We start from the raw sequence: 20558 nt of genomic DNA, 5'->3' as shown, positions 1-20558 counted from the left end.
TATCCCAAATCACCAAAATGGGAAAAACTAAATTGAAAATATTTTGTCTTCAAGAATGCCAAATATCTAGATTTTTTAATTTATCAATATTTAACTACATAATTGGCACACCTTATTCTTTTGTTTATCCACTTATCCACATGAATAAAACTGATAAACCAGTGCATATTCATTGGTTCATCCTATTATCAGGGTATAGTCATCTGTGAGGAGGAAATTTTTAAATACTACGAATGATTTAACAGCTGATGTACACTTCAGACTGACTCTCACACAGGCAGGGAGACCAAAAACATATTACTGCCATGTGATTCTTAATAGTTATTTGGCTTAACATCCCGTTTGATATTATCTCTCTGAAAAATCTGTGGCAAGCCCATACACTGCAGTCAAGATTATAGACTGGTTAAGAAGAACGAATGTGCCTATTTGGCTTTAGGGTGAAAATAACAAACTATTCCTCATGCTGATTCTCTTGGAGCCATTATCCTGGAAAGGCCTCCAAAGTCTTTGTGATTGTCATTATCACAGAATATGTGTGTCCTGTACTATGACACTCAATTTAGGGAGAAACCAAAGAGAGAGAGGTGACCTCGCTTCTCTCAGGGAAAATTGAGAGTTGAACACAGGACAGGAAATGGGCTTTGCCACTTTTAGCTCAAGGCTTTTCCTACTGGACTTTATTTCCTCATGTTCTAGAAAGATCACTAATGGTCAAGTGGAGCAAGTACTATACAACTAACCCCTATTGGGGTTTTTACTGAAGGGAGGCTGTTTTTTTTCTATTTAAATTGCTTGAGATACACATTGTGCAAAAGGTAACCTTCACACTTGGCCCTCTGGGCATTACTTCTGGAATTAATTGCTCGTGGCTATCAAACAGAATACTGACCAGAATGCTCTTCCTGTAGCTTAAATAATTGGTTCATTTCATGTGATTCTTGACCTGTTTATTTCTACCCTTAACGCAATGAAGTATTTCACTAATAAAACTGTTTCTAGGAAATTGCACTGGAAATTGTATGTTATGTCATCAGATGACCAGTCGTCTCTGGACTTTCATTTGAAAGATGCTCTTTGCCCTCTTGACAGATGCAGGCCTGAGTCGCACCCATTGGGCCACTTGTGATTTCTGCTCAGCTGTGGTGGCCAGTTCTAGGCAGCCTGACCAGTTGAGCTTGAAGCGGGCCCCACACTGTGTTCCTCTGCCCCAGGGCTTTCTTCAGAGCCCTGGGAGCCCCTCAGGAGCACTGGGGGCCAGTAGGCTCAGGTATCGACCCTTAACCAAAGGGGGGCAGGAGCAGGAAGGAACATGTTTACAAGTGACAGAAGATATTTGCTTGGAGTTCAGAGAGGGAAGAATAGTGGAGATAAGGTTAGAGAGAAATGCAGGGTCCAGATCAACTTGGGTCTTATTAAGCCATGTTAAAGATTTTGGTCTATTTTAAGACCAACAGGAAGTGTTGCAAACCGGATTGAGGGGTCGGGGGAGAAATGGGAGACATGTCAGGCTTGTTCAGAAAGGCCTACTGTAGCTGCAAGGTGAATACACTGGAAGAGTCTACATGGACGCAGGGAGGTCAGTTAGGAGGCTCCCATGTTAGGTGGGTCCCTTTGGGGTCTCCCTTGGCATGCAAGATGGATCTTGTGTGGGTGTCATGCACCAGCCTCCAGGGTGAATTCCACAAAGCTGCATAGCAGGGGTTAAGTCATGGGCTTTATTGGGGAAAATAAAAATGTTCAGGGGTATAGGGCCAGGAAAGCAAGAAAAAAGGCACAGACCCTCCATCCTCCTGTCATCCCATGGAGGCCAGCCAAGGGCCAGAGTACTGTTTGGTCTCACTAAGGAGCACATACCTGCCTTCTAGTCCCCCTTTTTAAGGGGCAAGAGTGAAGAAGCAGTCTTGTCCATGAAGGAATGTACAAGCCACTGAGCAACAGGCAGTTTGGATTTCGGGTGAACGCTTTATAGAAACTGTCTGGGACTGCCAGCTGCCTATTTCCGGAACGTTACAATCTCCATCACTGGGGTAAAGAGGACCCCGGTTCCATGGGACCTGAGCTTGGGTGCAGCTCCTTCTCCCAGCAGAAGGGCAACCCAGAATGAGGTCACAGTCCGACAGTCCAGCTCACCGCACTGCAAAGGCTCCTGCAATGTCTAGGTACGGGTTGGCAGACCTTTTCTGTAAAGGGCCCGATGAAACAGTTTTGGCTCTGCAAGCCTCTCTTGTCACAACTACTCAGTTTTGCTCTTGTATCATAAAAGCCGTCATGGGCAACATGTAAACAAATGGATGTTTCTGTGTTCCAATAAAACTGTATTTACACAAATACATGACAGTCCATGTTTGGCCATCATTTGCTAATCCCTGGTCTAGGCAAAAGATTATGGTAACTGGAATCAGGGAGATGGCAGTGGAGATGAAGGGTTTTAGAAATGCTTAAGACTTGGAGATGAATATGGGAGAGGGACATGTCACGGAACTCATTCACCCATTCCACAGTATTGAATAAGGTCTGTCACGGGGGCAGACACTCTGCTAGCAGTAGGGATACAACCAGTTAAGAAAAACAAAACAACAAAACAGAGTTCCCTGTCCTCGTGGAGCTTATATTAAATGTGGGAAGCAATAAACAGGTGGTGGTAAGTACTAAGAATATTTAAGAAGCCACAGTGACAGGACTGGAATGTGCTATTTTAGAAAGGGTGGTCAGGGAAGGCTTCCTATGGAAGAAATATTCACCCATTGTTTTTCATCCCCGATCCTTCTCCCCTTCCATCCATTATTTCTGTGATTTCACTCTGCGGGTTCTCCTAGCTCTCTGGCCATGCTCTCTCAGGCTGTTGAGGGCTGTTTGTTCTCTTCTTAATACCTGTGCTCAGCTGCAACCTCTTCTCACTTGATAACTCTTCCTGACAATTCCATTGACTCCCTGACTTCAATTACAACCTAAACACTTACAGCCGAAACACGGGTCTGAGTTCAACCTCAGCTGCACATACCAAACACCTGCTGGATATCCTCCGCCAGATTGTCCTCAAATCCAGAAAGCAAAAAAAGGAATTCACTTTTTCTTGTCTTCGTTCCAAATTCCCATTACTGGGGAATGGCATCACAATCCACCCAGTTGTACAAGCCCGAAACCAGGGACTCTTGCTAGACTATTTTCCCTTCCCTCCGCATCCCATCAGTCATCAAGTCCATCTGCTCCTGTCTCCCTTCCCGCTGTCCTCTTCCCTGGGTCAGCACTCTCACTGGGACTCCTGCAGTTACCACTATTGGCATGATTTAATTTTTTGAATAGGTAAACCGTTTACATTTTCAAAAAGCATAAAAGGGGTTTATAGCGAAAAGTCTTCCTCCACCCATCTCCCAGATACCCAGTTCATCTTCCCAGAGGCAACTGATGTTACTCACTTTTTTATATATATCTTTCCAGGAATATTTTATACAAGAATGTGTATTATATATTCTATCCCTTTTTTCCATCACCAAAGTTGTAGCATACCATAGACAGTATTCTAATTGTTTTTTATGTGATACATCTTTGAGATCTTTCTTTTCAGTACATAAAGAGCTTTACTGTTCCCATTTCATGTCTGAATAGTATTCCTTTGTATAAATGCAACTATTTAAGCAAACCCGTTTGTTTCCAGTCACTTGTTATTATACACAATGCTGTAACCAAAAACCTTGTAGTCCATAATTTTGTCCAATCATTTATAAGATAAATTCCTAGAAGTAGCTGGGTCCAAGGATTTGTCATTTTGATAGACACAATGGCTTATTATCTTAATTTTTATTAAAGTATACAAGCACATAGGTTTAAGAATCAAATAATTCTAGAAGATTTATTAAAAAAAAAAGGAACCTAAACAGATACCATTCTCAAAGGCACCTCTGTTAACCCTTTTTTTTTTTTTTTTTTTTAATTTATGACCATGACTAGATAACAGGCTGCTTCGTCTATTTTCATGAGTTTTAGCATTATCCATCGCTCTACAATACGGAGATGAGGATTTGGCCTTCCTACCTGGGCCTCATTACACACTCGTACGCACGCACATTCAACCGCACGCACACCTTTTCCAAGGGTCCTCCCTAAGGCAGATTTTAAGGGCTTTCCGACAGCAGGCCCCCGCGAACTCGCAGCATTTCCCCACGCTTGTGACGCCTCACACCACGGGAAGCCACTAAGCCCCCGGAAGCTGGCGGGACCGGGGGCGTTCCCGCTCCAGCCCCCGCCCCCTGAGCCTTTCCGGCATTCCGGCCTCTTAGGCTAGGCCAGAAAAGAGGCGGAACTCCCGACTCCGAAGGCAGTTTCCCGGCGGGACTGAAAAGCCGAGTGCACCGAGTGTCGCGGGAGCAGCGCTTTGGTCCCCTGCTCCCGCGACATGGCCTTCAACTTTGGGGCTCCCTCGGGCACCTCTGGCACCGCTGCAGCCACCGCGGCCCCCGCGGGTGAGTGATCCTTCCGGACCTTCTCCCGGGGAGGAAGGGAGGCCTCCGGTCCACCCCCTCGGTCCGAGATTCTCCAGTTCCGGGATCCGGGGGGTGGGGGGACGGGGATCTCCTGGCTGCTTGGGGATTTTAGGTGCTTCGGAAAAGGGCGGGCGGCGGCAAAGCGGGCCCAGGCGGCTCCTGAGGAGGCCGCGGGGGAATTCGAGGCCCAGCCTGGGGCTCTCACGCTGTGGTGGGTCCCCGCAGGGCCCTGTCCTCCTGGGGGTCGCTTCCCGCCGCCGGGGAGCCCTTCTCGGAGAGACTGGAGAGCGGCTCCTCTTTCCCATTGTGGGAGACCCGCCCTGCCCTCCTCACCTCAGCCTCCGGGACCCGCGGGAACGCTTGCTCGGCTCCCTCTGCTGGGCTCGGCGAGGTTGGGGCTGGGGAGCCGCGGGCGCTGCCTTGCGGCTCCTTCGGTGCTGGCCCTTTGGTTCTTGCCGCGGGGACTTGACGCTCCTGCTCCTCTCTCCTGTCCCCGCCTCCGCTTTCTTAACTCGTTTGGAGCTAAGTCAAGGTTTGTCTTTGTTCCCTTCTGTAAAACCTGCTGACTCTTCTAATCCTTATCTTGCTTTCTTTTTCTTTTCTTTCCCCTCTCCCGTTTTAAAATTTTGTTTCTTTGTCTACACGCCTATCAGGATTTGGTGGGCTTGAGACTGCCAACTCCACCGCCAGTGGGTTTAATTTTGGGGGTTTCGGATTAACTGCTAATCCTGCAGTGAACTTTAATATTGGGAATTTCGGTGTTTCTACTACCTCGGCGACTCCGTTCAATTTTGGTAACAGTCTGGCAAGTGCAGGTAGATACTGCGGGTCGTATGTGTAACGAATGTTGGGAGCTGGAGTCCAAGAATATTTTGTGGTTCCTAGTTTTGGAAAGAACAGCGACTTGTCTAATGAAGAAGGGAAATTCATTTTCTAGTGTCGAATCAAAAACGTTTGTATCCAGTTTTGACTGTCTTAAAAGATTTGGTATTAAGAAGTCTTGCAAGTTATAACGTTCCTTTGTTAAACTTGTATTTGATTGAACAGAATATACCTTCCAAGTGATAAGAATTTGGAATGGATTATTATTTTGAGTAGAATATGTTTTCCAAATTGTTACGTATCTCTTCCAAAATAGAAGCTCAGCAGTCAGGCCCATTTCTCTGGGATTCTTGGACTCCTGCAGTCATTTTTTTTTTTTTTTTTTTCATTTTTCCTGCATCTTTCATTGGAATTTCATTTGATTGTCCTTGTGTTTCCCAAGAGAAACAAGTCTTATACGAACAGCAGTATCCTGTCTTGTTTTTTTAAGGTGTATAACAACAATAATGTATTTCTTTGATCCACTCAGCAGATTAGGATACATTTCTTCTATAAGGTATGTAATTATAGAAAGAGCCCCCAATTTTTTGCTGGATTTTTTGAGATATGAGCGGAGCAATTTAATTTATTATCAGATAGCATTGAGTTCTAGTAGGTAGGCTAGACATCTTTGCATTAAAAAAAATAATGAAGATTTTAGTATCTATATAGGTTGAAGCTTATTGGAAATTTGCAAAACACAAACTATGATGTGTATATATGTGTATATAAATTTAAAATAGGTCTGTGTGTACTTCTTATAGTTATCCTATAGAAAAGTCTTGTTCCTCTGCTGCTCGTATATGAATTTATTGTCCATATTCTCTTACATTATGCCACTTCTGCCCATGCCAATTATATGCATTTGGTAAACATTATTTATTCCCTAAAATTTATTTGGGTATTTGTGCAGTATTTGTTACTGCAGTGCGAATATCACCTTGGCATCTGATTTGAAACGTTTTGAAGAATACTTGAAACCTTGGATTCCAAAGATAAAGCTGTCCGTTATCGTTAAGTTATATTTTAAGTGATCATGTTGGTATGTTTATTATTCCCTGTTTGCTTAAAATTGGCACTGGGTAAAACAACATTATTTTGAAATTTGTGTTTCCGAACAAAGCCACCCAGCTTGTAATTCAACAACAATAAATAAACCTGTTGGTATTTGCTTGATTTCATGTTCATTTGGAGTTATCATTGTTAAGTATTGAGTTGTGATAATATAACTGTATTTTAACCACTTTTATATATGTTCATTAACTGAGACTTCAGCAAAGGGATGATAGAAATTCTTGTTTATTTTGTATCTTTGCAGATCCACTATTACTAATAAACATTTTTGGTATTAGGAAGCATGATAAGATACTAATATTGTGTAGCCAATTCAGAATATATCAATAGTTTTTCTGTAGGAGTGAAGAATAATGAAAAAGACTGAGAACAATGTTTTATACTTTTAGGTGATTTTTTTAATCAAAATGTTTACGGTTTCCAATACTGCAAATAGAACCTACAAGAAAATAGAGTATTTGGTTATGGCTACAACATGCAGTCTATTCTTAAGTAATTTTCCAAATCAAAATTATATGATGAATATCAGAGGGTTGGGGTTTTTTCCTTCTTATGTCTTTTATGTAACATGAATCTGTCTCTTATACTAGAAATATATGAGATTAAAAGTTAGAATTGCAAAATACTGTGGCATAACTCAGCACTAATGGTTCAAATATTTTTCTTAAAAGTCTTCTTGGCACCACATTGGTAATCAGGTAAAAACTGACAATAAGAAAAAAAAATAGATTGGCTATATTCCATCCCATTCATATGTCAAGTTACATATGGTTAAGATGAGTTTCATTTCTAAACTTAACCTAAAAATGAAATTTGTAAATCTGTCAGTTGCCAGACTAGTGCAGAAAGCTGTGCTAGTTCCTGCTCTCCTTCCTTGCTACTGCCTTCCACTTGTGGGGTTTTTTTTTTTCCCCTTACCTCTTCCTTCAAGAAACACATTCTTGTTGTAGGGAGTTCATTATGTTTCCTTTGAAAAGTTCCTAAGTTTTCATGAAGGCTAAGTAGAAACATAAGCTAAAAGAGAATGTAAGTTAATTCACCGAAGCCAAAGTTGCAAACTGGCACCACAGTCTGCCAGTATGATCTGTTTGACACACTGTTTTAAAAACATTTGAATTTTTTGCCAAAAAAAAAAAAAGTGAATTAGGGTTTAAAATTCTGTAAATTTCACATAGAAAATCTAGATCTTCTGTTTCTCTTGGGAAAAATAGGAATATACAACACTACTAAACTACCATTCTCCCATAGCAGTAACCTGCTGGAATTTAGAAACTGCTGCCACTTTTAAAAACTATTCATGTTGTCTGTTTCACTTATTAATGTTCTCAGCCTAAATCTTGTAGGCATTTGAATTTGCAGCTCCTACTCTAGAAAGTAAATGCATAATCATTTTAGAGTTTGTTAAACATGGTAATAGGCTTAACATGTTTTATCACCTGTAACTGTTAATCAGCCCTTTAGTTGAGGGGTATATATTGCATTGTGGTATTTCTATTTTAAATACTTAGTCACTTATTTCTTGCAACATTGACTTCTTGATGAGTAGTATGGTTTAAAAAAATTGAAGTTGAAACTAGAGAAAGGAAAAATTAGATCAAAATATTTTGTCTTTTTACGTGGCAATGATAAAATAATTTGAAAAAGAAATTACTTATGTATACAAAAGACTCTTCCTTTCTATTTATCCTTTTTAAATTAGGTGGGTTTGGAGGATTTGGGACAACATCTACAACAGCAGGTTCTGCATTCAGCTTTTCTGCTCCAGCTAACACAGGCACTACTGGTAAGAGGATATCTTAAGTCATTTGTAGAAGTGAATGAGCTAGAGATCAGATTTTTTTTTTTTTTTTAACTTATGCAATTTACATTTTTCCTTCAAAGGACTCTTCGGTGGTACTCAGAACAAAGGTTTTGGCTTTGGTACTGGTTTTGGCACAACAACTGGAAGTAGTACTGGTTTAGGTACTGGTTTGGGAACTGGACTGGGATTTGGAGGATTTAATACACAGCAGCAGCAACAGCAAACTAGTAAGTATAAGAGGCCTTCATCTTACTTCAAATATAAAACTGTAACATATAGCTAACATTGAGCGCACTGTTCAAAACGCTTTAATGGATCTCTTTTTTTGAAGATTTATCAATATTATGTTCCACAAGACTCCAAAAGCTACTTCTCATGTTTATATATGATGATAGCAACTGGGGAGAAGAGTGATTGGCAGGATCAGGATTATAAAGCCTCTGTGTGTAATAGCATTCCATTTAAATTTTCGTTGTTGCTAAAAGTAACACAAAAAAGAAAACTGCACAAAAGTACACCCTAATGAATTATATCAAGGTGAACACCCTTGTAACCACTGCCTATGTCAGGAGGTGGTCTCTGGCCAGCCACTTGAGAAGCCCTCCACATTGCGCTCACAGTCACTTCCCTATCAGAGGAACTATAGTCCTCTTTCATGGTGATCTGTTCTTTACTTTATAGTTTTGTCATGTAAGTGTGTAAGCATTATTGTTTAGTTTTATTTGTCTTAAAGCTTTGTAAGTTCCCCTGTTAGCACTCTTTTTTTTGTTTTGTTTTTCCAGTTTGTTAAAGAAATGAGATACTTGTCATACAGAATTTTTCAAGTCAGGACTTTACTGGATTGTATTCCTGTGGTATAGTTTAACATATTTCGTTGTCTTCTCTGTTTCTTGTAAATTGGGTTGGATGTAGGTACCTATTTATGTTGATAGTTCAGTTTTTTGTTGGGTTGCAAGACTATAGGTCGTATTGCATTCTTTATCAAGAGGTATATAATGTCAGTCATGTCTATTCTTTGTCGTGTTAGCAGCAGCCATTGGTGATCATTACTTCGATCCATTAATTTATCAGGGGTTGCAAAATGGTATTATTCTGACTCTGTGACTTTTTTTCCATGTATTTGTTGGAGTACTTTTATAAAGAGAAACTTTATCTACTATTTGGTGATTCTTTCCATATTTATAATTAGTTTTCAAAATAAAGAGTTGGTTCTCTATGATTCTCCAAAGGAGACCAATTAATTTTTATTTAATGTTAGGAACTTAAGTATTTCAGCTATTTGGTATTTTTTAATCTGTTGCAGTTATTATCCTTATTGATACTTAAATTGTTCCATTTTTGGCCAAAGATACAAGCTTCTTCAGGTTGGCTTCCAAGTCCTTTGACACAAGCTTAGAATTAGTCTTTGATAGCTTCCTTACTAGCTGATATGGCAGTATGCTCCAGGGTTATCTTGTATGGATTAATTTATTTAATTCTCACAAGAACTCTATGAAATAGTACTCTTCTTATCTCCATTTTATAGGTGAAGAGAGGAAACTGAGAGATTGTGACTCTTCCATAGACCTCCCAAGATGTAGGATAGAAACATAAATTCAAGTTCTTTGACTTCCTATGTAATGCTCTTTTCACTTTTCCAGTCTGCTACCTCTTAAAATCACTTTCATTTCATTGTTCTGAGGTAACTTGATTGATTGGCTAAAATTCATCCTACTCAGTTATTGAAGATTATTAAACATGAATTTCAAGAATTGTCTGGCCAATAGGACAAAGAAAATAGAATAGTAGTCTCAATTCTTCTTTCTAGTATTTCAGTCATTTCTCTTTGTTGGAAATCCAAGTACTTTAGGAGAAGAAGGGGAAAGGGAACTTCTTTTTTTGTTTCTTGAAATAAAGTCTCTCCAATTCTCAGGTATCATAGTTACACTTACTTTCATTAGGAAAAATGGGAAATTGAATTTGGTTTTATTCATTCGCAGAATAAAGGGGCTTATTCAGTTATTAGCAGCCACTTACTGACTGTATGTTGTATGTCAGGCATTGGTGATAGAAGGTTGAAAGCCACGATTTCCTGCTAATAGCCTACAAGGAGACAGAATAACAAATATTTAATTAGAATAATAAACATCCAGTTATACAGAATACATATGTAATGTGAAAGCACTAAAATGAACCCCTACAAGGTGTTGTGGAATACAAAAGAAGAGCTGAATCTTGAAAGAATTAGTCGGATAAATTCAGAAGAGGGTATTCCAAGCAGAGGGGATAACTGATAAAAGCATCATTGCATGGCATATCATAATGAATTTGGGACCTGCTGCCGTAAGGAGTTTTGAGTTTAATCTGCAAAGATTATGGAACTGTTGCCTTATTTTTAAAACCCCTGCTTGTATGAGATGCTTGCTGTCTGATAATACTGTCGGTGATACTCTAATCTCAGCTGCTGACTTCCTGGACAGTACCTCTTATTCATTGAAAACTTTGGCAACTGGCTGTTAGTCTTCCTTTTCTTTTCAACTCCTATCTATCTGGGTTATTTAAACATCACATGGCTATATATTCAAACAGCCATGCCATCTACCTTTTATTCCAAAAACCTCTTCCATTTCTCTTAAACAATTCTTACCCTGGACCTTGGCAACATCTGAAAATGTTCTAATTTCAAAATCACTGGTGTGAACATTCCACAACCTATTGTTCTTTTAGCCTGCCTTTTTAAATACTTCGAATATAGCTGTTCCTAGACCTCATTAGGTCTTTAGATCAGTGATATTTTCATTTAGACCATTAGACCATTTAGACCATTATCCGTTCTTCCATCAGCTCCTTCTTGTCTTCACTAACCTCTCTAATTAGCTTAGATTCCATGTCCTTCCATTTCAGTCACTGGTTGCCAAATGCTAAACTTTGTCATTGTATCATGTGCCTGAGGGGGTAAAAAATCCCAAGCGGGTGAAAGCCCAACTGTCTGTCCGGATACTGCTTGAGAAAAATCACACAATACAAAAGATTGAATAGTACCTCTAAATTCTTAATCACTGACTTAAGTTGGGGCGTCAACATTGCCTGGTAATCCTTAGAAGTTTATTTAATTTATTCTCCCACCTTCTATAACAGTTAAACCTTTATTCTCTTCAAATCTCAGATTTCTCTATTCTTATTTTTAGCAGATGGCCTTGACCTCCACTTCAAAAAGAAAATAAAATCCCTCATTGCAGTTCCTTCAGTTTCCCACTACCAAATCTGTTTATCTTCCTCCCTCTATACTCATCCTTTTCCCTTTTCACCTGTGCTCTGGATCTCATTCTTCCAAGCGACCCTTCTACTGTTGATTATTCTTTCCAGCAACACCCCTCTCCCCAAAATAGTCTTCAAGTTCTCTCCCCAAAGATCCTTCTTATCCACATTTAAACAACCTGAAGTTTCTTTTTTCTTAAAACAGTAACCACAAAACAAAACAACTTTAATCTCACATCACACTTCAGTTGCTGTTCTCTTCTCCTCTTCATAAACTACATGAAATAGTTATGGAAAAGGGGATCCCCTTCTGTTGTCTTCTGTTACCTCTTAGCCCACACTGATCTGGATTCTGTTTTCTTTACTCAAACAGTTAAGATCATTAATCCTCTCAAATCCAATGAATACTTACTTTCTACTTAAATGAAAAATTTAACACACAAAAATAAGAGTAAAACGACCCCATAGTCTACTGAATAGATTCAGCAAGTCAGAATTTGCCATACTTGTTTTATCTATCTCCTTGGCTCCCCCGCTTTTTTTTTTGATTGCTGAAGTATTTTAAAGCAAATCCCAAACATGTCCTTTCACCCTCACTGTACTGTGCTTCTCTCTTTAAAAACATGGACTTCATTCCAATTCACCATTAATAATTCCTTGGTATCATCTAATACCTAGTCCTTAATCACATTTCCCCATATGTTTCATTAAGGCTGGTTTATTCAAATCATGATCCAAACAAGATCCCCACATTCATTTTCTTGTTATCATATCTCAAGGTTTTTTTTTTTTTTTTTTTTTTTTTAGAACGAGAAAGCGTGTCGGGGATGAGGGAGGGAGAGGGTGAGAGAGAATCTTAAGCAGGCTCCACACCCAGTATGGAGCCCGATGCAGAGCTGGATCTCACAACCCTGAGATCATGACCTGAGACGAAATCAAGAGTCGGACACAACCAATTGAGCCACCCAGGCACCCCTCAAGTTTCTTTTTAGTATAGAGAGTTCCCCACTCCTTTTTTCCCCCCTCAAGAATTGTTGGAGAGACTGGGCCAGTTGTCCTGTGAAATGTCCCCAATTGGAGATTTGTTTGCTTGTAGTATCATTTAACTTTATCCCCCATTTTTCTGGTAAATGAAGTTAGCTTTAGGTACTTTATTAGATTCAAATTTGACGTTTTGCCATGGATACTTTGCCAGTTGTGCAGTGTACTTCATACTGCATCACATTAGAAGGTGTATCCCTCTTTTGGTGATGCTGAGATTGATCAGTGGGTTCGGGGGGGTGACAGCCAATCTGTCTTATAAAGTTCCCCATCAGTCTTTAACTTAATGGTTTCATTCATTGATGATCATTGCCTCAGTCAGTTATTTTATTAGGAGTTGCAAAATGGTGATTTCCTAACTCTGCCCTCCCTTCCACACTAAAACTATTCTGTAAAAGAAGTTTTTTTTTTTTTTTTAAAGATTTTATTTATTTATTTGACAGAGAGAGACACAGCGAGAGAGGGAACACAAGCAGGGGGAGTGGGAGAGGGAGAAGCAGGCTTCCCGCCGAACAGGGAGCCCGATGCGGGGCTCGATCCCAGGACCCTGGGATCATGACCTGAGCCGAAGGCAGACGCTTAATGACTGAGCCACCCAGGCGCCCCTGTAAAAGAAGTTTTTAATCATCCCACAAGATTGCTTGGTCACCCTGAAATATAATTTGTATAGGAAAGGCAGGCTAAATTCTTTTTAGTTGACAGTTTTTGTAAGAAGTTGTTGGTGGCCCGATTATTTCCAGTGGTGTCCAAGGAATTGAGGTTTTTTAAAATTTTTTATCTTTTAAAAAATATAATTCTGAATGCAAGAGTTTTAATAAATTGAATGTGCTTGAGTTGGTTGCATTTTTTTTTTTTTTTTTTTTTTTGATGCTCAGATTGTCAGTTTTGGCCAATATGAGCCCTTAACTTCGATAACCTGGTCTATTTTTTTCTTACCTAATTGTTTAGTACTCTTTATTGCTTCTGCTGGTTCATCTTCCTCCTCCTCTTTACCAGAGATTTGCCCATGCTGTTCATCTTTGCCCCTACATCATGGCCTGGCTGACTGCTTCTTTTATGCCTTAGTGAATTTCTAGTGGAGCAGAGCAGCCTTCCCTTGACCTCCCGCCCCCAACTTGATTAGCTCCCTCATTTAGTACTCTGATGACCTCTGTATTTCTCTGAGGGACTTACCACAGTTGTTACTATTTATTTGATGTGCTCAGTTTGTTTACCACTCTGTCCTTAGTATTTAGCTCTATGTCTGATATTTAGTGGATACTCAATAAGTATTTGTTGAATGAATGAATGTATGTATGTATGATATATAAAACCAGGACAGACTATATATTGTCAGGAAATGTAAAGGAAAAGAGCTTTTCAAGGAGGATGTGTGTTCAGTGAAAGTTGAAGATTTTCTTTGGGAGCTAAGCGCTAATCAACAGCATGAGGGCCCTGAGAATGTAGAAAGGTATGAGAAGTCTAATATGCTAAGGTTTGAAAAGAGTGTATTGGGTTTTGTAATTTGAGTTCCTCAATGCCTTCCAGCTAGTGAACTCTGAGTAGACTAGTATTGCTATAATCTAGTTTGAAGTGTAAAAAGGAAGCTCAGTGTAAATCAGTCCAGATCATAGTTTATCTCATTTAAAAGTTGAAGAGATAAAGCCTAGGAATTTCTTGGCCAATGCTAAAATAGATAGCTTTTTTTTTTTTTTAAGATTTTATTTATTTGAGAGAGAACAAGTGGGGAGAGGGATAGAAGGAGAGGGAGAAGCAGACTCCCTGCTGAGCAGGGAGCCCGACATGGGGCTCAGTCCCAGGACCCTGGGATCATGACCTGAGCCGAAGGCAGATGCTTAACCCACTGAGCCACCCAGGCGCCCCTACAATAAATAGCTTATGAGCTTATAATGACCAGGATTCAAGTCTTCTAGCTTCTAGTCCAATTCTTTACAATTTTTATATATTCCCATTTGGAAATTAATACTATTCATCTGGAGGATAATAAGAGACCCTCTCTAGCCCTGTAGCAGCCCCAGTGACCTTGTGGTACTTAGAACCTTTAGATCTGAAAGAAAAGTTAAGTATCATCTAATATAGTGGCCCTAAAACTCAGAGCATTTTGGTATTCATGATTTTTCTCTTATCTCTGTACCATTTGTATTATTAAGAATTTTAAGTCAGTTTTCTTTTAAACATTACATATTTATTTTAAAAGGAAGATTTGTATTACTGCTATAAATTTTGGAAAGCCAGTATCATCTGCTATAAAGACAGGATAACTGAAATTAAGCACACAGAAAATGTAATAGTGTTAATAGATTCTAGCTAATACTTTTGCCTTAAGCTCTGAGCCTTAGACTTACGCTTTCCTTTGGTAAAATGTGAGATAAGCAGGTGTTGTGAGTCATTAAAGGCAGACTAGTACCAAACTGAGACTTTTAAAATATATTATCAGATAATTAAAAGATAACTTCTTGTTATGTGAATTAGTCTATTCAGTGACTCAACTGTTGCCTGACAGCTATAATTTCATGTACTGGGGATACTTAACCTCCCACTTTGGAGATACTGATCTGATCTAACAACGTTACCTTTTCTGTTGGAGAAATTGTAGCACAGAGAAGTTAAGTGACTTACCCAAAGCTACACGGCCTGCTAAAGCTTTTAGCTTAGAATCCTAATGATTATTAGTTCATTTGTTGTTCTTTTTACTATGTATTTCTTTGTAGTAAGAGAAGGAAAAGTGATTAAGTTGATATTGATAAAACAATGATATAATGATTCTTTTTGCTTATTTTGTGTCCTCCAGTTTGTATTTATTACACACATGTAATAGCAATAAAGGTTTAAAAACCAATTCTGCAACTTCACAAACTTTACTTTTCTGTATCATATCCATATGCATTTTTTTATGTGGGTCTAATATGAATCCAACTAGTGTACTGGTAATGGAATTACTTGTATTAAGAAGATAATCATTAGAAAAGTAAGTTTAACATTATAAGGATTCTTCTAGTATATTAGTTTCCTAATGTTGCCCTAACAAAGTATCACAGACTTAGTGTATTAAAACAATACAAATTTATTATCCTATAGTTCTGGAGATCAGAAATTCAGAAATGGGTTTCACTGGGCTAACATCAGGGTGTTGGCAGGGCCATGTTATTTCTTGAGGCTCTAAGGGAGAATCAATTCCCTGGCCTTATCCAGCTTTTAGTCTCTCTCCCCGCATTTCCTGGCTTATAGCCAGCCCCTTCCTTCGTCTTCACATCTCACTTTGACTCTGACTTCCCGTTTCCCTCCTCAGGACCTTTATGATTGTGTTGAGCTCACTTAGTAATAATCCAGGATAGTCTGAACTCAATCTCTTAATTTCATCACATCTACAAAGTTTCTTCTGCTGTGTAAAGTAACATATTTACAGGTTCTGGGGATAGGATGTGGACATGATGGGGGGGAAGGGGCATTATTCGGCCTACCATACCTAGTATCTGAATTGACGGATTCTTTTTTTTTCTTAAATACTAACTACGGGGTACATTTCTAGCATTAGGTGGTCTCTTCAGTCAGCCCACACAAGCTCCTACACAGTCCAGCCAACTGATAAATACTGCAAGTGCTCTTTCTGCTCCAACGCTGTTGGGAGATGAGAGGGACGCTATTTTAGCAAAATGGAATCAGCTGCAGGCCTTTTGGGGCACAGGAAAAGGATATTTCAACAATAACATTCCACCGGTGGAATTCACACAAGAAAATCCCTTTTGCCGATTTAAGGTATTAGTATTTCTTTTGATCCTCACGTGAAGAGTGTGTGTAAGAGAGAATGTGATATTTGGATTAAAATAATACGAAGGAAACAATTGCTTGGTCTTTAGTACTCCTTGAATATGGTACAATTATACTTTTGTTTTAAAGATACAGAAGTTATTAAATTGAAGTGATTTCTTACATATATGTGATTGAAGGTGACCAGAGTATGAATGAATGAAGGAAGGTATGATCAGAATGTAATTTAAAACTGAGGAAAAAATGTTAACGAAAGGGGAGTGGTCTGCTTGGCATCTATAAAGTGGAGACCCAAAACTAAATTTGGTGATACTCATGTAACATTGTCCAGGAATGTATACCCCAGCCAGCAGACAGACTGTATGTGCTGTTTGGCATGTATAATTCTGTTGTCAACTATTATAACTGGATGCTAAAGCCATTAAAACAGTATAATCTTTTTCTTTCTGATTCCATGCCTACCAAACAACCTTCTCATTTGAATTTGGCTTCTCAGAGATTGTCTCATCAGCCAGTGAGAGTATTTACGTCAACTCGATGGCATATTTTTAATAACTAATGTATTGCAATCCAGTTTATACTTCAGCTACTTTTTTTTTTAAGACGTATTTAATAATTTTCTAGAGAGGGTGCATGTGTGCGGGGGGCAGAGGGAACGAGAGAATCCCAAGGAGATTCTCCGAGTACGGTGGAGCCTGACTTGGGGCTGGATCCCACGACCCTAAGATCCTGACCTGAGCCAAAACCAGGAGTCAGACACTCAACCGACTGAGCCACCTAGGTACCCCAGCCACATTTCAGTGGCAAAAAAAAAAAACAACACTTTTTGTTGCCTGTGTCAGTCTCTAATCAATATGTATGTAAGCTTGTGTTTGGAGCTGCAAGCCTGAGGATCAGACCCTTCTCAACATGGTTAAACAACAAAAAGTGACTAGCTTATCTTACTAAAGAACATCTCTCTATCTCATCACTCTAATAAAAAGAATTTTTAAGTGTATATAGTTGAAATTTTATACTTTTGTTTAGTGACTAAGAGCTATACAGTGCACATAGGTTGAATAGAACTTTTTTTTTAAGTTGATACATAACATACATATGATAAAATGAGAACTAGAATTCTTTTTTAAAAGGTGGATTATTGGGCTCCTGGGTAGCTCAGTTAAGCATCTGACTCTTGATTTTGGCTCAGGTCATGATCTTAGAGTCGTGGGATCCAACCCTGTATAGGGCTCTTTGCTCAGTGGGGAGTCTGCTGGAGATTCCCTCTGTCCTTCTCCCCTTACCCCTTCCCCCCCCAAAATAAATCTTTTTTAAAAAGTTGCATTATAAGTGGTGACAAAAGAAAAGGCTTCTGTCTAAAAGAGTAATTCCTTAGAAATTTGTCATATTTAATACTATGTTAAAAACTAACATGCTTTGTAAAGTTTTATATTACATGAAACCATAAAATGATGTAGACATTCTTTATAGTATTGTAAGTTTGACAGTGTTATTCTACTTTAAAAGTATTTATATTTAGAAAAAAAGTATAGTAATCATATCTTTGTATATCTAAAACTTAGTTTAACATTCTGTAAGTCAGTATAGTAAAATAAATTAGGTCCTGGTCCATGACTTTTGCAGTCATTTTTATAATGACATGCAGAATTGTTTCATCAGAGTTCAGAAACACCCAACAATAATGAATATCAAAGTTTTTTAGAGGAGAAGGCTATTTGGTTACTCTGTTGAAGAGAAAATTTTAATTTCACTGTAAGTTTATATTATTCCTGGGTAAAATAGTTTCTCTTTAACTTGTGATGACCTAGGGCACAGAGTGGTGGGAAGAATAATTATTTCCTTCATTAGCAGACATTAAGCTGTTTTCCTTGTTTTAGCAGATATTTAACGTATTAATATTAAACATCTGATGTAAAATCTGTACATAGTTTTGATATTGTTTTTGTCATTCTACAGGCAGTAGGATATAGTTGTATGCCCAATAATAAAGATGAAGATGGGCTAGTGGTTTTAGTTTTCAACAAAAAAGAAACAGATATTCGAAGCCAACAACAGCAGTTGGTAGAATCATTACATAAAGTTTTGGGAGGAAACCAGACCCTTACTGTAAATGTAGAGGGTATTAAAACATTGCCAGATGATCAGTAAGTATACATTAAATACACCATTTATTTCTGTGCACCTTGGTCCAAAGAGAGTGATCCAACAGCGTTTTTGTTGATAAAGCACAAATTAAATCTTAGAATGTTATTACTCAGCTAGTGATTATTCAGTATTTATAACATTTGTTTAAAAGCATTTTTCTTAATCTTGGAGTTATTTTATTTTATTTTATATTTATTTATTTTTCAGAGGTGGGAGGGACAGAGTGAGGTGGGGAGAGAGAATTTTGCAGGCTCCACGCCCAGTGCGGAGGCCAGATGCGGGGCTTGATCTCACAACCCTGAGATCATGACCTGAACCGAAATCAAGAGTCGGACATTTAACTGAGCCACCCAGGCACCCCTTAATCTTGGAGTTCTTAACTTACCAGATGCTAATAATTCCTTAGATTTTTCATTCAGAAGCAGGAAGAAATGTTAATCATGGCTGTGTGTGCAAATCAAAGGCCACAAAGACGTTATTGGAAAGTTTTAACTGATTACTGTTCATGCTCATTCATGGATAGTAACTATGACTTATTTCCTTCTTATGTCTTCTGTATAATTTTCATACTTAGTGGCAAAAGCATTTACTTTGGGATATGTTGGGTTAGAAGAATTATTATTAGTGAGGTATAATAACTGAGATCAGATAAGCTTCAACAGAATCTCCAAAGTACTTCTCAATTCTGGAAAAGATAGTAACATTTACATAGTACTTTGCAGCGAAGCAAATGTTTTATAAATATTATATGTCTGTCTCATTTTATCATTCAAGTTGATTTACAAGTGAACATAAAGTAAGGGTTCCTTATTTTCCAAGATTTAAGAGAATACTATTTTCTAAAACAACAATTTCTGAATTCAACTAGCATCTTTCTAAAATCACATGCTGCACTGATATGAGTTGTAGCTATGAGTTGTGTGCTCTTTTATAACTTGGTTATTTTTCCCCCAGGACAGAAGTTGTCATTTATGTTGTTGAGCGTTCTCCAAATGGTACTTCAAGAAGAGTTCCAGCTACAACACTATATGCCCATTTTGAACAAACTAATATAAAAACACAGTTGCAGCAACTTGGTGTAACCCTTTCTATGACTAGAACTGAACTTTCTCCTGCACAAATCAAACAACTTTTACAGAATCCTCCTGCTGGTATGTTTTTAGTCACAGAGTTGAGGAAATGAAAGATTTAGAAATATATATGCTTCCTCTATTTTGGGGAGGTATTAGTTGGTTATTAATAAAACTAGTGTCTATCATGTCTGCTAATTTGGGACAAAGTTTTGAATGTTTTCATTGCATTTAGCTTTTTTATTCTATAGCTAATATGCTTGTTAGAAATGTTGGGAAATGACAAACTAAAGAAAAATAATCCATAATCCATCTACCCAAAGGTAATTCACTTTTAATATTTTTATTTTTTTCTAACTTGTGCTGAGCATTCAAGTAAAACCTAAATAAATGTGTTCTCACCAAAAAAGATTGTAAATGGCATAACTAGATTGACTGTATTACAGATCCTCTTTATCTCCTTTCCACAGAAATAGCTACTACTAATAATTTATTATACTCTATTAGTCCCTTATCTGTGATTTTAATATGGCATATGTACATGGAAATCCTTAAAAGGATTTTGCATTGTACATTTACTGCAACTTGCCTTTTCTTTTCTTTTTTTTTAAAGATTTTATTTGACTGAGAGAGATAGTGAGAGCAGGAACACAAGCAGGGGGAGTGGGAGAGGGAGAAGCAGGCTTCCCGCTGAACAGGGAGCCCGATGCGGGGCTCGATCCCAGGACCCTGGGATCATGACCTGAGCCGAAGGCAGACGCTTAACGACTGAGCCATCCAGGCGCCCTTACAACTTGCCTTTTCAATTGTAGTATTTCATAGCACTTCCCATCCCATGTCAGTACATGAAAGTAAATATTCTTTTTAAAAATCTACATGGAATACCATGGATGTACCTTACTTCACTTAACTTCTATGTTATTTCCACCTTTTCATTATTATAAACTATGCAACAATTAACATCCCTATAAATATGTCTTAGAACACATGGATATGTATTTTAGAATAGATCTCTGGTAATGAAATTTTTGAGTTAAGATTATGTATATTTTATGTATTGTTAGAGACTGCCAAATT

General features: G+C 38.4%; 1 protein-coding gene across 2 annotated transcripts in view; it reads left to right on the top strand.

Moving 5' to 3' along the window:
• Nucleotides 1–4318: 4318 nt before the first annotated feature.
• NUP54 (nucleoporin 54) overlaps nucleotides 4319–20558 on the top strand; it is a 32584-nt gene continuing 16344 nt past the window's right edge. Inside the window, exons 1-7 of one of the 2 annotated variants that reach the window (XM_032400565.1) lie at nucleotides 4319–4463; nucleotides 5138–5299; nucleotides 8119–8202; nucleotides 8301–8447; nucleotides 16028–16254; nucleotides 18223–18410; nucleotides 19366–19562. In XM_032400565.1, coding sequence (XP_032256456.1) covers nucleotides 4397–4463; nucleotides 5138–5299; nucleotides 8119–8202; nucleotides 8301–8447; nucleotides 16028–16254; nucleotides 18223–18410; nucleotides 19366–19562 — 1072 coding nt within the window. In that variant the 5' untranslated portion in view covers nucleotides 4319–4396. The remainder of the gene's footprint in view (nucleotides 4464–5137; nucleotides 5300–8118; nucleotides 8203–8300; nucleotides 8448–16027; nucleotides 16255–18222; nucleotides 18411–19365; nucleotides 19563–20558) is intronic. The other variant, XM_032400566.1, reaches the window with a different exon arrangement.

The sequence above is a fragment of the Phoca vitulina genome, unplaced genomic scaffold (assembly GCF_004348235.1).
Source record: "Phoca vitulina isolate PV1807 unplaced genomic scaffold, GSC_HSeal_1.0 scaffold3, whole genome shotgun sequence".
Lineage (NCBI taxonomy): Eukaryota > Metazoa > Chordata > Mammalia > Carnivora > Phocidae > Phoca > Phoca vitulina.
Note: the sequence above shows the minus strand (reverse complement) of the source record. Positions and strands in the feature narration are given on the sequence as shown.